General features: G+C 40.1%; 1 protein-coding gene across 11 annotated transcripts in view; it reads right to left on the bottom strand.

The window, feature by feature from the left end:
- Window positions 1-18,790, bottom strand: part of SH3KBP1 (SH3 domain containing kinase binding protein 1) — a 355,843-nt gene that overhangs the window by 162,696 nt on the left and 174,357 nt on the right. For 9 of the 11 annotated variants that reach the window (XM_021933128.2, XM_031660479.1, XM_031660480.1 and 6 more), the window contains 2 exons: window positions 17,353-17,456; window positions 5,778-5,907 (listed from right to left, as the gene is read on the bottom strand). In XM_021933128.2, coding sequence (XP_021788820.1) covers window positions 5,778-5,907; window positions 17,353-17,456 — 234 coding nt within the window. Of the gene's footprint in view, window positions 1-5,157; window positions 5,215-5,777; window positions 5,908-17,352; window positions 17,457-18,790 lie in introns of all 11 variants that reach the window. The other 2 variants (XM_017953930.3, XM_021933130.2) reach the window with 1 other exon arrangement.

Here is an 18,790-nt window from a genome sequence, read left to right as displayed (position 1 = left end):
TGGGATTACAGGTGTGAGCCACCACACCTGGCCTCCATCTTCATCTTTGTCTTAGCCTGACAAGCCACTAAAGTATCAGAACCTCAACTTTTAAAATAAGGAATTAGGAAAATGAGAAATTCAATACCAACAGAAAACTCATGGTTATTAATGGTTACAGAAAGAAAATGCAAACTTTCTCCCTCTGAAGATTGTGGGAAATAACTGAAAATGTTTCTGTAGCTATAAAACTAAAAAACAGGGAGACTTTTAGTTTTACAACCATTATTTGAAAGCAAATAATATCAAAGGATGTGAAAAACAGAAAAGACACATTTATGTCTTAAATGTAAGGCAAAATACATATGAAATTGAAATTGGACAGCAGTCATATCTGGATTTCTTTGCCACTGCACATTATTTAGTCAACAGTAGAATGTGCAAAATTGTAACTGAAAAGGCAATTAACTAATCATGATCTGTGACAATAAGAGGAAGAAATAAGCTAAACTGTACTCAGGCTTGAAATCTGTCAGATGACCTGTGAAAAGGTAAACTATTTGTGTAATGGTGGCAGCACCAGAATGTGTATGGAAGGCTTGCATGTCATTTTCTCCCCATCACTCAGAAGCCTGGGAGTTAATTTCACTGGGCTTCAGTGTTCTCATCTGACACTGAGTTAAATAATATCTAAATTCCTTTCCACCTTAACATCATAAGATTCTGCTACACTATTAGCACAACCACTTGACTGTTTTGATTTTTAAAAACCTAATTTACTAAACACTTTTTTGGACTACTGATCTGTTACATGGGAGCCCATTTTATTATTTTTTTTAAATTTCTGGTTGAAACCTCTTTGCAAGCCCTAATGAGTAACTAGGTTTGGGGGACAATTATCAATGGCTGCTAACACTCAAAAAGTAGGATGGCCAGACATTATGAGCCTCCAAGTGGATTATCCATTACCACCTAGGTGGCAGGTCTGCGATATATTTTATAAATATATATATATATATTTATAGATATATATATATCTCCTGAATCTAATCAAGTCCCTAGATCTAATGATTAATTTATAGGAATACAGATTTAATGGCACAACAGAGATGAAATCGGCAAAAGCCACACTGAGAAACTAATGGAAAAAGGGGCTCAGTTGCTTTAGCAAAAAAATTACAAGGAAAAAACGGAGATATGAAGGAGAAATCTATAGATTCAAACAGATTTGAGACATACTAACGGCAATGTATGTACTTTATTTGGATACAGACTCAAATGAATGGTAATAAAGAAGACTTTAGGGAAAAGTGAACAGTGACCATGTGTTTAATTATTCTAAGGAATTGCCGTAATTGTATGTGTGTGAGATAAATGGTATTTTAAGACACTCTTTTATTGATGCATGTTAAAATATTTATGAATGAAGTTATATAATATTTGGGGTTTGCCTTCAAGATAATATGGACAAAGCCTGTGGAGGGCTATAATTTTAACAAATTGGCCAAAGGTTGATAATTGCTGAAGCTGAGTGATAGGTACACAGAGGTTCATTAGACTATTCTTATTTTTGTATATGTTAGACATTTTCAATAATAAAAAAGTTTATAAGAATTTTTTTTGAAAAACTACCTTTAAGGTTTCATAAGTTCTGAAAATGGTAAAGATGTTTTCAAATTTAAATATGCAGCAAAAAGTTTCTGCTACTACATAACTATAAATTTTCCTCTCTGAGATAAAATGGATAAAATATCCACCAACACAATCATTGCAATTCTTTCTTTGATAGACTAGATTACCCTAAACAAAGATCTAAGAAAGTTTAGAGACTTTCATAACCAACTACCATATGTAAAAATACATCAGAATAAGAGAAAAGCAAGTTCAAAAGACTTTCACTTGTCATTCAAAAATAAAAATGCCTCCTTATAGTAAAAGGGGATTCAATAAGCATTTATTAAACACCTACCATGTGTCAAGCAGTCTTGGCACACTCCCTTATAAATATAATGCCAATGTTTCTTCTATCACATTCATCCATTGGTACACAAAATTCAACTCAATAACTACTTCAAAGACTTTCTGGAAGTAGAAATGTGAAGAATGCAAATACCAAATAAACATGTGCACATACAGAAGTAGGGGTGTATGTGTGTGTGTCAGAAACAAAGAGATATATGTGCATTCACTGTACACATGGTTCATATTCAGATACAGATTTTGTCATTCTTAGAAAAACCTTACCCTAATGTGTGGTAGCATTTAAATTAAGAGGATTTGCATACAATGTCACTATGATCTCTAAAAATTACCAATATAGCACAAACATTAGAAATTTAACTTACTCCCATATCTGTGTATTAATTAAGCAATCTCTGTGAAAAATGAACTGTAATTTGTGAAGAGTATTAGTGGGTTGGCCTAACAAAGACCTAGATTAAGTACATTTTATCTCATACCAGAGTAAAAAGCTAGATGTCTTTTGTGCATGAACCACATTTTGTCTTTTATGGTTTCATACAAAAGTAATATGCATGTACTATAATTATAAAAAGATGTTATCACTGGGGGAAACTGGGTGAAGGGTACAAGGATCTCTCTGTATGGTTTTGTATTTATTGTTGTAACTTTCTGTTAATCTATATTTCAAAACAAAAAGGTTTTTGTTTTTGTTTTTGTTTTAAGTAAAGCACATCAAAACTACTAACACCATTATCTGGGAATGGAGAATAAGCAGATCCCTTTTAAAACCAAAGGCTCTACTTACAGAAATCCTACCAGTACATATAATTTCTGTATGTGATCTGATCCAATTACAGAAATCTTAACATAGTCACACACTGAAGCAAATTCAGGGTGTAAGTGGCCACTGGATATATATATTTTTTAAATAGTCTCTCTCTGTAGCCCAGGCTGGAATACAGTCGTGTGATCATGGCTCACTGCAACCTCTGCCTCCCGGGTTCAAGCACTTCTCATGCCTCAGCCTCCTGAGTAGCTGGGATTACAGGTATGTGCCAGCATGCCTGGCTAATTTTTGTTTTTTTGTTTTTGTTTTTAGTAGAGACAGGGTTTCACCATGATGGCCAAGCTGGTCTCAAACTCCTGGGCTCAAGCTATCCACCTGTCTTGGCCTCCCAAAGTGCTGGGATTATAGGCATGAACCACCATGCCTGGCCTGCTACTGGAAATTCTGTCAGAACACTGAGAGATACTATTTCTCTCTTTCAGGGAATTACTTCAAGTTAGCAAGCTATTCATTAACCTCACATCTGCTCCTCTATGAAGCCCCACATCCCCATGGGACTGGCCTCTTTGTGCCCCATTCTTCTTCAGATGCTTACTTTGCAGAGCACCTGGACACTTTGCTGAACTTGGGTTTGCATGTCCGCTTTCTGCAGTGTGAGCTTACTGAAAGCAGGGACCCTGTCTAATTTGTCTCTGTATATCGTCAGTGCCTTGGACAGTGTTTTAGTAACAACACGGTGTCAATAAAGATTGAATGAATGAAGAATAGAAGGAAGAAAGGAGAGAAAGAAGCATGGATAGATCGATGGATATGGACCAACGGATGGAGAGATGGGCCCTCTTTTCCTTAACTGCTTATACAGGAAGATTACAAAAGCCATGTACCCTTTATCAGAAGCAGCCATCCTTGTTAGGAGACCATGCCTCTCCGGGGATTCAAAATCCCCTCAACAACGGCAACTAAACATGGCTGCTGAAACTATTGGGCTCTCCTGGTCTTGAAATGGAAGGCTTTTAATTGAGTAACTGTGTGTGGGGAACAGTCTCTAGAAGAGAAAATGCCCCTTCTGAATAGGTGATGACAAAATGCTAAATGGGAAGACCATTCCACCCAACCTCCTAATCCTCTGTACCAGGAATTCCAGCACCATATATCTTTAACTGATGGGTCAGCCAAGGTGAGCTGTCCATATTACTGACTTGGAATGAGAGAAGTCAATTTGTTTCAATAGTTCTAAAGATACAAGAGGCATTACTCCCCTGATCTTCCAGCTCTGAGAGCATAGCTAAGATGGCAGGACACCAAGATGTCAAGACTTTTCCTAAGAGGTTGTCTAATACTTCCCCAGATCTCCTCCTCTGCATCAGTAGAGGAACTCCGAAGTAATTTCCAAATGCAGTCACAATGCTTCAGCTAACACACTATCAATCAGTATGCAAGCAGCCTCCAAGCAACTGATACTAACTGGTTATGTCTCAACAGTTATCTTGACTAACAATGAGAGCTACCATTTAGTATGGGTCTGCTATGGAGCAAGGTGGTTTATGCACATTATTGCTATTGGGACTTGTAATGAATTTATTCATGGAAATAATGTTATAATGACCCAATTTGGTCCTCCCTCCAAAAAATCCCATTTAATCCACAATGTCCCTAACATAGAGTACTGTTATTATGGGACCTAATTACCAGGTACAATAGTTATTCCAGAGTACAAAAGAAGACACCAGGGCAGCTAGAATTCTAATATGGATTTTGAAAGCAATAGTACCTTCCACTAATGTGGGATCAAGGACACCTTCTCCCCTCCCAGTAGTACTCATCAGCTGGGCCATGTTAACAGAGAATCCTCCTGCCCTGAGCCAGAGAAGGCAACAGGAACTCCAAGACACCTTGTTTGCCCCTCAACCCCTTCCAAACCTTCCTACCATAGACTCTAGGATGGAATGGGGTTCAGGGGTAGGAGGGTCCCGGGCTTTGGCAGTGGAGGGAAGGAGCACTGCTGAAGCCACTGGGTAACCAGCAAGTGCTGCTGTTTCTGGGTATGTCAGGCTACATCATCCAGAGCTGCTGCTGAGATACCAAGTGAAGGAAGTCGCCTGAGCACTTCTCTGGAAATGGCGTTACCTCCAAATCAGACATTTGTGTAATCATACTACTGGTTAAATAAAAGAGACACAAACTAACACGAGAACACCACTCAAGTCAGGTTTTTCCAAATGAAAAAGGAAGACATTTAAGAATGATTTGGGCAGGACTAAGCTGCCCTCCTCTTGTCAGAAAGGAAATTCTGCAATCCCAGGTAGTGCTGCACAGTTGAGCCTCCTACAACATTCATGCCCATGACCTTGGCTCAAGACGGCACAAGAGATACACAGACGCCCACAGTTGGGTTAGTGACTGGGAGAACAAAGTTTCCCGGTCCTGACCTTTTGCTCCGTGAGCTGGAAAGGGCAGCAGAGAAGCTGGAGGGAGACCTTCAGGCCCTGGAGAAAGAAAGACCTGAAGTTCGTTGTCACCATCGCAGAAGGACACACATGCTCACCACCCAAGGTGGGACCTGGACTCTCAGTTGTCTTGACCTACTTTTAAGGGGATTGGCATGCACTCATCTTGTCATAGCACTTTACTTCTCACCATCACTGATTTTTTTTTTTTTTTTTTAATTTCTCCAAGTCCCTCAAGGGATGCTGAGAAATACTGATAATCCCATTTGGTTCATTTTTTAAATAATTATGAACTTACAGTAAGCAACACTCTAGAAGTATATGGAGGCACAGCAACATGGGCCACCCATGAGACAGTATTACCAAGGCATGAAGGCTGGCAGTTACCTATCCAGAGACATACAGAATGTGTGGCTATAGGTCACACCTTTATAGTGATCAGCTTTCTAAACCACAGTGGGTTAAGGTAGTATAACCAAAAAAATACTCGTGAGCGTTTACCACAGCCTCTCGGCATAGGATACAGAACAGAAGGGAGGCTGGAGCACAGCCTGCCAGTCCCCCCATCCCCCGCTCCTGCTTGGTAGGGTGGACTTCCTTACTTGACTTTGATAGCTGCTCATCCTGGGAAATGCCAAGCTCATCCGACTCCCCTGACAGCTCCTTGATGAAGTTGGAAGGAAACATTCCAGTCTTCCCGTTGAGAACACCTTCCCACCATCCTTCCTCTACCTGCAGAGATACAAACAAAAGAGCAGAGATGCAAGGGTCAGGTTAGACATGGTGGTTTCCAATTTTGCTCCCGTCTGTATGGTATAGCATGTAGAGCCCACGCAGGGAGACTAGATGGCTTTAAAGTTAACAGGGAACAAGAAAACAGACCACATAGAGCCTTGAGATTCAGGCTAAAGAAGGGGGTGTTTACCTGGGGTCCATAAATGCAAACAGACAAAATTAATACTTCATTTTCATTGGCCTCTAACTGAAATTTGGCATCTGCTTTGGTTATGAATGTAGGGTAGGTAACACATCAATATTAGAAGGACCTGTGACTCATCACCAAACAAACCACAGATATTTTCATATCACATCATAGATGCTATGGGTATCTCAAAATATCTTTTGTGCTCATTGCTGCTTTGAAATGGTGATAGTTATTACACCTACTGGGAGACCTTTGCTATTTAGTCTATTAATAAGGATACCTATAGATTACTATATCAAAATTTGGTTTTAAAATAATTTGATAACTATTTCAATATAAATCGTTCCCTTTATAATCCTATGTGTTTTATTTTATGCATTTAAAACCATTATCTAAAAACTGAGAATGGCTTCCCCAGACTACCAAACTAACTAAACAGCTTAAAAAATATAGTTAAAAATTTACCTGTAGGCTAAGAACTCAATCAGAAAGTATAAGAGCTTCCTGTACATTTCTGAAGGGTTCTAGATTACCCTAAGATGAACCGAAAGCAGGTAGGGAGGTAGGAAGGGTAGTGAGACTATGATATCTGAGTAAGGAGTGAAGGCTGAATCGGGGGAGCAGTGAGAATGGATGAGGCAGATTTGGATTAGAGGCCCTTTGAGGTCTGAGCTGGCCTTGAGTGATCAACTAGCAGGGATGGGTAACAGAAGGGTAAAAAAATTGTCCCTGCATTTTGTAATAGAGCCACTAGTAGAATAGCAGAAGTCAGAATAGCAAACTGGCTTCTTAGAGGAAAATAAGGGCAGTTTGAAAACAAGCAAGTATTAAGTTATAAGCAGTATGGTGGGGTACAATACAACCTTTGGAATTGTTTTACCATGTACACGTACAGACAGTCTCCAATTTACAATAGGTTGACTTAGGATTTTTGACTTTATGATAGTGCAAAAGTGATATGCATTCAGTAGGAACCATACTTCAAATTTTGAATTTTGATCTTTTCCTAGACTAGCAATAGGTAGTACAATACTTCTATAATGCTGGGCAGTGGCAGCAAACCTCAGCTCCCAATAAGCCATGTGATCACGAGGGTAAACAACCGACACTCTTCAGTATGCTGTGTTGCCAAATGATTTTGCCCAACTATAGGCTAATGGAAGTGTTATGAACACATTTAAGGTAGGCTAGGCTAAGCTACGCTGTTTGGTAGGTCAGGTGTATTAAATACATTTTCAACTTATGATATTTTCAACTTATGATGGTTTATTGGGACATAATCCCATTGTAAGTTGAGGAACGTCTGTATTACCAATCCAAATTAATAAATACAACTTAAAAGTTAAAATAGTTTAAACAAAAAAGAAAAAGAAACTTTGAGTCAAAAGTCCAGTTCAAATTTTGTCTGTCCTGAAACTTAGCAGTTGTGTGACTTTATTCAAATTTGTCCTACCAAAATGAACCCCGTTTTATTCCCATCTGCATGATAGGAATAATTAACACACTTCACAGTTGTCATCTTTAGGACAGCATCTCAATCTGCGTTAGAGGTATATATGCATTACTAATCTTCACTAGGGGCTGCAGGACATAGAACTGTATAGGACATGTCCTTAGTTTTCCTCAAGAGGTGAATACTCTACCAAGATAGAAAGGTGTGACTAAACATTAGCAATGCAAGGTAAACAGATGAGAAAAGACCATGACTTAGCACACATCAAACTTGTTACACAAAGTTGAGCTCACTGAGATCTGCGGTGCTAAAGGAAGGCTTTGAGAAAAAAGAAATCAAAATTAAGGTAGGCTTTTAGAAGAAGAAATGGCAGCCATACTTAGGGGACAGGTGTGTATGAGAAAGGGGGCTGCTGATGGAGCCTGTGGAATGGAGATAACCTGAACGATATGTTTAGAGCATTTATAAGGAAACTTGTGTGATACAGACTCGCAGAGTGGCAATTACATTTGCACGATCACAAAATCTTCGGGAGAGAATCCAGATGACGGCATCCATGCACAACTGTCCCAACGACTATTTTATACCAAATCGTGGCATTTCACAGCATTTCCACTGAAATCATTCCATGTTTCTATGCCAATTCAACTGACACATATTATTTTTTCAAGGAGCTTTTTATAGGCTTAGATGGTTAGGAAGATTCACCATGAGTCTCAGTATCAATCATCACAGGATTTGTTGAGCAGAGTCCTTTGTGCTGGTACTGAATAAGAAACCAGAAAATCACCCTCTCTCTCCCAGGAGTCACAGGGCAGGAGGGGAAAATCAAGGGCACAAACCACAAATGAGCAGTCCCTGGCATAATCCCCAACAGCACGGGGTAGCTGGGCCAATTCCAACCCACTTAGTTCGAAGATGTCTGGAACATTCCTATTCCTAGTAATAAGTGGCTCCTGCCCAAGATCCCTGAGGGAAGCCATCCTGATGTGTAGGAAAAGCAGGCTGTCTGCTGGGAAAAGAGACGTATCTTCACCTCACCACACCCCCAGATGCCTGTATCACTGTCAAAAGCACAGTCTGAGAGGAGTGGCCTATGGGAAAATGGCAGAGGTCTATCATTAGCCACACAGTAAGTGGAGGGGCAGACAATAAAACCACTGCTCATCGCCTGGGCACACACTTCCCATCACAGGCGCACCATGGGCAAGATGCTCATTTCTCTGTGAGCTGGAGCCCTTCATGAGGATGGTGTGGGTGGCCCCAGTACCAGTGAGAGTCGTTCAGTACTATTTCCTTCTATAACCAGGCCAGCTATTTTGGTCTCGAGACTGAGGTTGGAGACAGGAAAAAAATGATACCTCACACTATCCCTCTTCAGAGATATTCTAGTTCAACTTCCTGCATAAAGATGAGGACATGGACACTGCCATGTGATTTCATTCATTCATTCATTCATTCATTCACTCATTCTAAGAGTAAAGCACAGTGCCTCACACATTGAATGAATGAATGAATGAATGAATGAATGGCAGGGACATTATTGGGAAAAATCCTCCATGGGACCTATAGAGCTCTGATTTCCCCCACAGAAAAAGGTTTCCTTCCTGTGAGGAGCAAAAGGAACTGAGAGATCCTAACTATATTCGCCACTGTTCTTAACTAGGTACTGCCACACCCAGGTCTGTGTGGTCCTCCCAATTCCACCAATTCTACCAATATTTAGTGAGCACCTATCTTGCACTGCCCCAGTACCTGGAGACAGATTCATTGCTGAACAAAACAGATAAAGACTCCATCCTTGAGAAGTTTCCAACAAGAGAGAGGAAGTTACAGAGCCTGAACGCCCCATGCCCCTTCTTAGAAATCAAGCTTACTTATGTTTGCATTTCTATAGTTAAGAAAAGAAAGAAATGCATCTCTTTGTAAGAAAGTAGGGATTATGAATACCACACCAAGGGCTTATAACTTCCACCCCAAAGAAAGGACAATAATAAAAGGGGGCAGATGCCCATCTTCTCCCTTCCCCACTCATAAACAGTCCTCTGCAGGCCTTGGCTCTAGGCTGAGAACAAATCCCACCTGTGTCCCTCTATGACCAACCCAGCCAGCTCTGGAGCCCTCTGATTAGTTTTGCCTCTTCTAGAACTTCATATAAATGCGCTAAGATAAAATTTCACTGTGCCCCAAGAGTGAATCTCACCTTTGGCCCAGAGCTGGAAGCAGAGCAGCTTACACCTGATAGTGTTTGAGAACGACAGAATAAAACCACTTCAACAGTTTCTATCTGAGGGCCTTGAAATTTTCATGTCTTTACAATCAACAGCATCTAAGTGGGTTCAGAGTCCAAGGAAGTAGTTTTTAAATCTTAGCCCTGTCAGAGATTGGGCAAACACCTGGGTGAACTTCAATACTCCCATCCCCACCCCTTCTTGCACCCCATTTGTAAGGCATTAAAGAAGTCTGTGACTGAAAAGATAGCGTGCTACCTGTGAGTACTTGGCTATTCAGACCAGTTCCTATTTATCACCCCTGAAGTTTTACCTGTCAACTGGACTAAGAAGGGGAACAGAGGCTTTACCAGGTCTACAGTCTACCGAAGGGCACAAGTAGCAAGACAGAAAAAATTCATCTAAGGACGACTATAGCTTTTTTTAATCCAATGAATACTTTGATACCCAAACCCCAGTCAGAAGCACACTGGAGGGGTGGGTTTGAGGGAAGCCTGGGGTTAGGGGGATGCACACAGGCAAATGAAGTCAGCTTCATTGTTTCAAGAGCTGTTTTACCATTCTTCCCATAAAAGAAAAGTGACACATCAAAGTCTAAGGAAAGGCCCACACCTTAATGTTGCTAAAATTTTCCTCAAATTTTTTTCAGAAGTAACTGAATGAAAATTGTAATACTGTTCCTTTCTCTTAGTTGTGAAAGGCAGGGAAAGGTGTTTTGAGAATTTTTAAAACACTAGAAAAATGTTAAGATAGCTTTTAAAGCTTTTTTAAAATTGAAGTATAATTTACATAAATGCACAGAACTTAACAATACAAGCTGATTAGTTTTGATAAATGCCCATTGTAGCCAACGCCTCTATTAACATACAGAGCATTTTCATCACTCCAGAAAGTTCCCTGTGCCCCTTCCTAGTCAATCCACCTCCAAGCAATCATTAATCTGATTTCTATCACCTTTGATTCATTTTACTTCTTCTAGAACTTCATATAAATGTGCTGAGACATAATTTTAACTTTTTAAATATTGTTGAAAATACAAACTGTTTCTGGTAAATATGTTTTTCTATCAGTAGAATTGGTGAAAAAAAGTATATCTTTAAGGGGGGCATTTCCTGAAGGCATAAACACCTACATTATTTTCAATTTCAGAGGATGTGAGAAAGCTGGCTATGTCAAATATAAACAAGCATTATCTAGGTCCTAAATGGCTGGACCAATGTTTTCCCCCAGTTCCTGTGTAGTTCATTGTATGATTACCTCTTTCTGGCTGGGCCAGAACATTTCATTCACATAGAGAAGTTGATTTTCATTCCCTCCCCTCACTTTTCTGAGAACAAGGCTATTCTACATGAGAGGGGGCCCTCAAAGAGAAATCTGTAGAGTAACTGGAAGGGAAGTCATTTAAGAAAACATATACAATTTCTATTTAAGACTTCGGCCAGCTGCCCAACAAGACAGAGCAACATCCATGATTTTTCATCAGAGTGGAAAGGGTTTCTGGTAGAGCTTTTGGAAACTTCCTTCAGCAGTGCTTGATAATCTTGTCCTTCAAAAACAGCCACAGGTCCCCAAATTCCTAAGTGAGTCCAATGCTAAGGTCTTTCTATCATTCCAATTAAAAAATATGAATAAATGGTAACACAAGCCAGCAAGATAACCTTTCTGATGAATCAAGATCCTCAAGTTTTCTCCCATCACTATTTCCAGGTGAGAAAATGGTTATGGGGATATATTCACCTGGGAAATCCCTAGATTAGGAATCTTTAAACAGGTGCTCCTTTGAAAGTTCAGTGTGGCCAGCGCTATAACTTTGATCTCAACCCCATTTCATTGCATCCACCAGCACTTGCTTTCTATAACCTATACCTGTCCCAAAGGTTCACAGGTCCTCCCCTACTGCAGAGCAAGGCTCTACTAACACCATGTCCTCCTTCCTCCAGCACCTAACAAAAATACCACTCACCATTTGCATATTCAGTTGAAATCTCATCTATTCTACAAAGCATCTTCTTCACCTTCTGTGACTACTCCTATTTTTATATTCCTCTCTCATTCGTCAATGCCATCATTTGCCACTTTGGTAACATCTTGGGTAGGCAGTTACCTTAACTGTGTATATCTTGCCCTCCCTCACTAGACTTAACATGTTTCAAGAGACAGGTTCTATTCAATCAATCTCTGAATCTCAGTAAACACAGTTTCTCTCAGAGTGTAAGCACTGAAATATTTGATAAATCCCACAGCTATGCAAATCTATTATAAATACCTTTAAACTTGCAAATATGTTACTTTTATATGATTGTGGCCTGTTTTGTATGCTGATGATTCAAATCTAATCAACTTTCTCTTCTAAACACGGCTTCCTTCTCCTTAATATGAATGTTTTACCATCTCTGCACATTAGGAAATCAGAGGCGTTCATGTAAACATGTAAAAGTTATTTGGAGAAGTAATTGTAGAACAGCCCAAGCTCTATGGATTTTCAAATTCCAATAAGCAGATATTTTATATTTATTTATTTTTATTTTTTTGCAAAGAGATACAAACCCTTCTAAAGCAAGGCGATATCTTAACAGGTAAGAACTTCGGTATGCTTCGATCACCTATTAACTGATCAGCGTTTGAATAAACTTGACTTCCCATGGGCAAAAAATGACATGAGGATGGACTGCCTATCCACACCCACAAAAGTTGTCTGACTGATTTAAAGTTCTGATGAAGTTCAAGGGCCTATTTAACTCTAGCTAAGTGTACCAAATCTTCTATGGGCACAAGAAGGAAGATGCAGAAGTACTTCAAAAATGGAAGTTATCATCTTTGCAAGCCACAAAACCAGGTTAGGCTTTAAGCCAGCCTGACTGGGGGCCACTGGGAAAAGTAACCATAAAGAACACATAAAAACAAGAATCTTTGAACATCCCTTGAGCCATGACTGAGAGACTGGCTAAGACCAAGCTAATCCAACACAAGAGGAAAAGTGGCTCCTTTCCCAGGCTCTAGATAACATAGAAAAACAAAGTGGCTTCGGCCAGGTGCGGTGGCTCACACCTGTAATACCAGCACTTTGGGAGGCCGAGGCGGGTGGATCACAAGGTCAGGAGATCAAGACCATCCTGGCTAACATGGTGAAACCCCGTCTCTATTAAAAAAGATACAAAAAAAATCAGCCAGGTGTGGCGGCAGGCACCTGTAGTCCCAGCTACTCAGGAGGCTGAGGCAGGAGAATGGTGTGAACCCGGGAGGCGGAGCTTGCAGTGAGCCGAGATCATGCCACAGAACTCCAGCCTGGGTGACAGAGCAAGACTCCATCTCAAAAAAAAAAAAAAGTGGCTTATACACTTTTCAAAAACAACAACAACAACAACAAAATAACAACAACAAAAAAACACATCATAGGCCAAAAAGCCCACATAAAAATTCCAGGGGCCTTCAAATGCTATTTCTCCTATAAATCTCATTCACATGCCATCTCTGTTCTTCCTATAATTAGAACTTTGCCTGTATTTATTTGTCTTCTCCATTCAGGATAAAAATGACCCAGTGTGTATTCACAATGATTTCTTTAAAAATATCAATCCAGGAATTCACAGCCTGCTACTTTCCTTTTGAATTGGCAGTCTGGTTCCTTTGGGTTCACAATGATGATTTCTTTTCACAGCACAACCATCACTCTCCAGCCAGGAGCTAGAAGCATGGCAGGTGCTTTCTTGGCAGGCACCTTGCTTTGCCAACTCCACTATCCCCACACTGCCCTAAGCACTCCCTTCCTTCCCTAAACCATGCTTTGGAGGCTGGCTCAGGCTGAGCAGTCAGGGCTGGTAGACTCACTCCTGCCAGATGAGCAAGCTGTTCACCCGACCAAGGGTCAAAGTTGTTTCTACCTAAACCTGCTTAAGTCTCTTGCTCATTGTTGGTAGCACACATTTGGTTAAATTGCACAAAAATATACAGGTGTGAAGAGAAAGAGTTGGTGGTGAGGAAGGATAAAGGTAATGATCTGAAGGTTTTAAAAAAAACCATTGCCACATTTGGTGTGAAGGAGACAACTAAAGAAGGTAAGGGGTGAGTGGTGGGGGGTGCGGCTCTAGAACTTGAGATGGAACCCAGTGGGAATCATCGAGGATGCACCATGGATGCAGAGATAGATGGAACTCAAACCAGCAAACCCATATTTAGGGAAGTGGCCTTGGCCCTATGTCATAAGATTGTATTGATAAATGATGAACGAATATTCATTTTGATATTTTAAGCTAAAATTAGATATTAAGGCAGATGTTTTAGGACTTTAGGATTCCCTACTTGATTCAACTCTTTCAAAAAAACTAGTCCGTAAATTCAAAATCCTCCTAAGGCTTATCTGTCGGGGCAAAAAGAGAAAAAAAGTGTGTGTGTGTGTGTGTGTGTGTGTGTGTGTGTGTGTGTGTGTGTACAGCTTTGCAAAATTAGAGAAATCCATCTATTAATCAATAAAAATATTACACACATACAATACATGTTATATTTTATTAATAGATTAATCCTACAGTATTGCAAAACTATTATGTTCTTGCCTTGATCTGTCTCTGTGATTTAGGGGTTTTTGTTTATTGCCTTTTTCTGTTTATTTTTAATCATCAGTGGAATTAGAGAAGAGCTATCATTAGCATTTATATAACATTCACTACAAGAGAAAAGGACAGATTTTATATTATACAGTGACAAGGGCCCAGTCTCTGCAATATAACAAGTAAACTGGAACAATGGGGAATTTTTGATGATATTTTAAAACTTTGGATTAAAAGGCCAGCCTTTACACATTTTGTTTTATGTAAATATCATAGACTATATGGTTATTTTTTCCTTTTTCCTACTTGAAGCAAGTCCAGAATGACGAGCAGGATTTAGCTGGCAGTGAATAATAGAAAGGAGGCTGGTATTGTAGATGATGGCAAAGGCCTATCAGCCTCTAGGCAAATCCAGTAACAGCTCTGCCAGCGCTCCTCTCTCTCCTTTATGCAATCAACATTCAGTTTCTCTGCAGCCAATAGGCAGGCAAAAGTGGGCAATATTTCTGAGAAATGTATTAATCATTTTCCTTGTCTTGACTTGTGGTTTTTCTTAATGCATTATTACAACATGAAAAGAAAAGTCATCTTCTATGACAGAAGCATTTTCAATTCTTGTTCCCTTTCAGTATTTGATCACAAGCATATAGATATATTTTACATGGTTTTATCCTAGTGTATGCAGTTTTGTGTTCTGATTTGTTCAATTTGCAAAAAAACTATTTTTGTATTTCCATTGATTCATTTACTTATTCAGCAAGCATTTATTAAAGTGCATATTAGGTTTCAGGCACTATTCCAGGTACCACAAATATAAAAATAGACAAAAATCAGGTCCCTGCCATTGAAAAGCTCTCAGCTTAGTAGAATATAACAGATAATTACAATGCAAAGTATCATAACAAATACATATTTAAAAACCTGTGTTTACCATCTTAATGGCTTCACAATGTTCTACCTGGAAAATACATCTTAATTTTCCTTCTTGATTATTTTTCATTATCACAAATACTGCTGTAATTAACACGTTTCACATGTTTCTTCTATCATCAATCAGTTTCTGTGAATAAATTCTCAGGAACGAGATCACTGAGTCAAAAAGTGTTATTCAGATATTTATAGCTCTTGACATACCTTGCCAAATAGCTTCACATAAGGATAACACAGACATACAAATTCACCAGTTCTTCTACGCCTTGCCAATAGCCTTACCACTAAATATTTTCTTCGGATTTTCATAAGTAAAAACCCATTATTGTCTTAATTTGTATTTATTTAATTAACAGCCAAGCAGAACATTTTCTTGTGGTTAAGATATTTTTCTCCGTCTGGGTTCTGTGTTTATGGCAAATTTATCTATAATTTATCATTGTTATAAGAGCTTCCTAATATTTTCACATACTACATATATAATAACTTTTGTCATAATTTATTGCAAATGTTTTCCTATTTATTGTTGTCTTTCTTTAGCTGGACTACCTTCAATTCATACCAAAATCTTAACCATTTTTCTTATTAGTCACATCTGTTTATTTTTTCTTCTGGAATTTCTTTCCATGGTTACAGCCTTAAGAAATTTGTCATTCTACCACTGAAATAAATGTTCTCTGTTGTCCATTCATTTTTTTCACTCATTTAACTTTCAATAAATGTCTCCTATGTGCCCTGCTTGCCACCAGGGGTAAAAAAGGATGAATGACATGTTAATTATCCAAAATTTGAAAGTAGGTAAAAGGGGTTCCTGCATGCCCTCCCAGTGCCACACTGGGGACCCCATTAATTGCTTCTGGAGGGACATGTATCTCTGCTTGGCACACTATTTACTATTTATGAGGCTAGTTTACAACTCTGTTACTGTGGATGTTAACTGGTGAAAAGTGAGAGCACTGCAAATGATTCCTGCCAGGTAGTAACAAAAATAAATTTTGACGAGCAGAAATGCAAAGGATTTGTACCCTAAAAAAGATAACCTCAAAGGTCACAGTTTTATTGCACTGTAGGGCACTATGTAGTTATGCATGTAACTTAGCAATCTTAAATATTTTTTTTCAGTCATTATCTTTGTTCTTTCACAATTTTCTTCAGGCCAGCCTTACCATCTTACAGATCCCTTCATTAATGAGTTAAATAAAACTCTGACACAGGCTCACATTAGGTTATGTACGAGTTAGGAAATCTGGCTTCTAGCATCACCCCTGCCACTTCCACCCCCATGACAGTTCCCTTAAGGTCCTCCTCAACTTCTAGCTTCCTTTTCTATGAATTGTGGGTTTCTGTAAGGTCAGAGGGCATCAGCAAACAATAAGCAATTAGAAAACTGTGTTTCTACATATAGACACAACTGTAGAATCAGAATGAATGATAAGGTTCTAAGCCTAAAACCCAGGATCCCTTGGGCCTAAGGGAATCTGGAGGGACATTTCACTAGCAGGAACAAGAGAATGTGGTACAGCAAGAAGAGTGAGGGTCTCCAATCACAGGGACCAGGCTTGGCCGTCAACCCTGCCTCTTCTAGGGTCTCTTGATCCTCCTTCCTCATCCCACACAATAAACTGTGTGGGCTGAGGAAATGGGCTAACGCTTAAAGAACTTTGTCACATCTGCTACATACTACGTCTTCTAAGAAATTTCACTTCTTTTTTTTGCCCTCTAAATCCACAATGTCCCCCACAATAAATACTAAATCCATGCTCTAAAGATGGATCTGGGTCACTCTGGATACCCAGAGTCTATGATCAATTCAAGTAGAAGAGAAAACTTGGTGGCACCGGGTTGGAAATTCAGAGGTATTTAGTAAGCTGTGTCAGAGACAATGCTTTCCAATGGCCCCAGGTTTGAACTCAGCTGGCTTGGGGGCATTCCTCTGGGGAAAGCCATTTTCTCAGACAGGAGACTCAACTAGAGGATCCCTAATTTCAAGACCAAACAGCCTGTGAGTCTGCAGCAAGGCGTTTTCATGGGTGGGTAAGCAGTGACTATGACAGCCCATTCGAGGCCACTGCACTGCCCGGCCGGGTTGCTTACCTCTCCTACCACCTCTATGATGTCACCAACTTTCAGCTCAAGTTCATCATCATTCTGGGGCAGGTAGCTGAAAGCCACCTGGCACCGGCGCCTCCGTCGCTCGCCTGGATGGGAAAAGCAAAATATTTAGAGACAGCTCTTCTCCCCAAATTAGATTTTTAAAGAGAGGCTTCCTAGGCATGCAGGCAAATTAAGCTGACTTGTCTCAAATAGCTCTCTGGGACATGGCTAGAGGCACGGCAGCCCTGGTCTCTTAGAGAGAGGCAGTAGAAAGCAGAGCAATGCTTCTTGGTCTTTTAAAAGCTGCTGGGTCAGAAAGGCATGGATATGAGAAACCGATCCATTGGTGCAGAAGGCAAATACCCCACCCCTGAAGCACTGGAGCACAGTGTTGCCTTAAACGGTTTTCCATGGATGGGGCTTTATATTTGCTGCTATTGATTTTTAATGGAAGCTGATGTGATGTGGTAGAGAAAAAAGAATGGTCTGCTTCTAATGCTAGCGAGGCAGAGAGGATTTTTCTAAATGTGCAAAGGAAAGATAAAGTATCCTGGCCTTTTTCTTACTAATCATCACCCTTTCAACATACGGGAACTCAAGCCTGATAAGTGAAGGCTGATTAGATTTCAGCCTGCTCTTGGTACCATTTCAAATGCCCCACAGGATTCAACAAATCCACGTCTGTCCTATTCCCTCTGTCCCAGGGGATCCATTAACAGGATCCCTGACTGCTTACACAGAACCAAGCCAGACAAATCAAGATAAGAGTCAGGGCCACACTTCACTCGACCAGAGGACACTCAAGGTTACAACATCTCACTCACCCAGCGTGGCCCATCTGGGAGACCCTGGCTTAGAGCTGGTTCAAGTACAGACACAACTGTCCACAGCACATCCATACCACAGATGTGCACTATGTGGAGAAAGAACATGTATAGGGGTAAGGGTGAGACAGACAGACAGACAGACAGACAGACAGTGGAGGCCCAAGCCAGGGAGGCGGATGGGAGATAGGAAGTGAGACCAACATTGCTCAGAAGTTTGTCGTTCATAGCTGACCGCCTCACACCATTCCTTCATGCCACTGCATGGCCTAGAAAACCAAAGGGATCAATGACTTCAAAGAAACACATTTAGAAATGCTTAAATTATTTTTGGGTACTGCCTACAGGGATTCTTTTTCTTTTCTAATCTTTTCTCTGAGAAAGGAAGTCCATGCAGAGGTGATCAGAGGGCACATTAAGGCCCCGATGCAGGATGACATCATACAAAGGGGAAGGTCTCTGTGCTACATCGGATGTGTGCCCTGATCAATATATTTCAAAAGCCGGCGGCCTAGTTCCCTCTGTTCCATTTTTCTCACCTGTACCTCACTAAGCAAGAACAGAGTTGAATAGAGAGAAGAGGGCAGAAGTTCAGAATCGGTATGTTGTCTAAT

The sequence above is a fragment of the Papio anubis genome, chromosome X (genome assembly GCF_008728515.1).
Source record: "Papio anubis isolate 15944 chromosome X, Panubis1.0, whole genome shotgun sequence".
NCBI lineage: Eukaryota > Metazoa > Chordata > Mammalia > Primates > Cercopithecidae > Papio > Papio anubis.
This window is presented reverse-complemented; position numbering and strand designations above follow the sequence as displayed.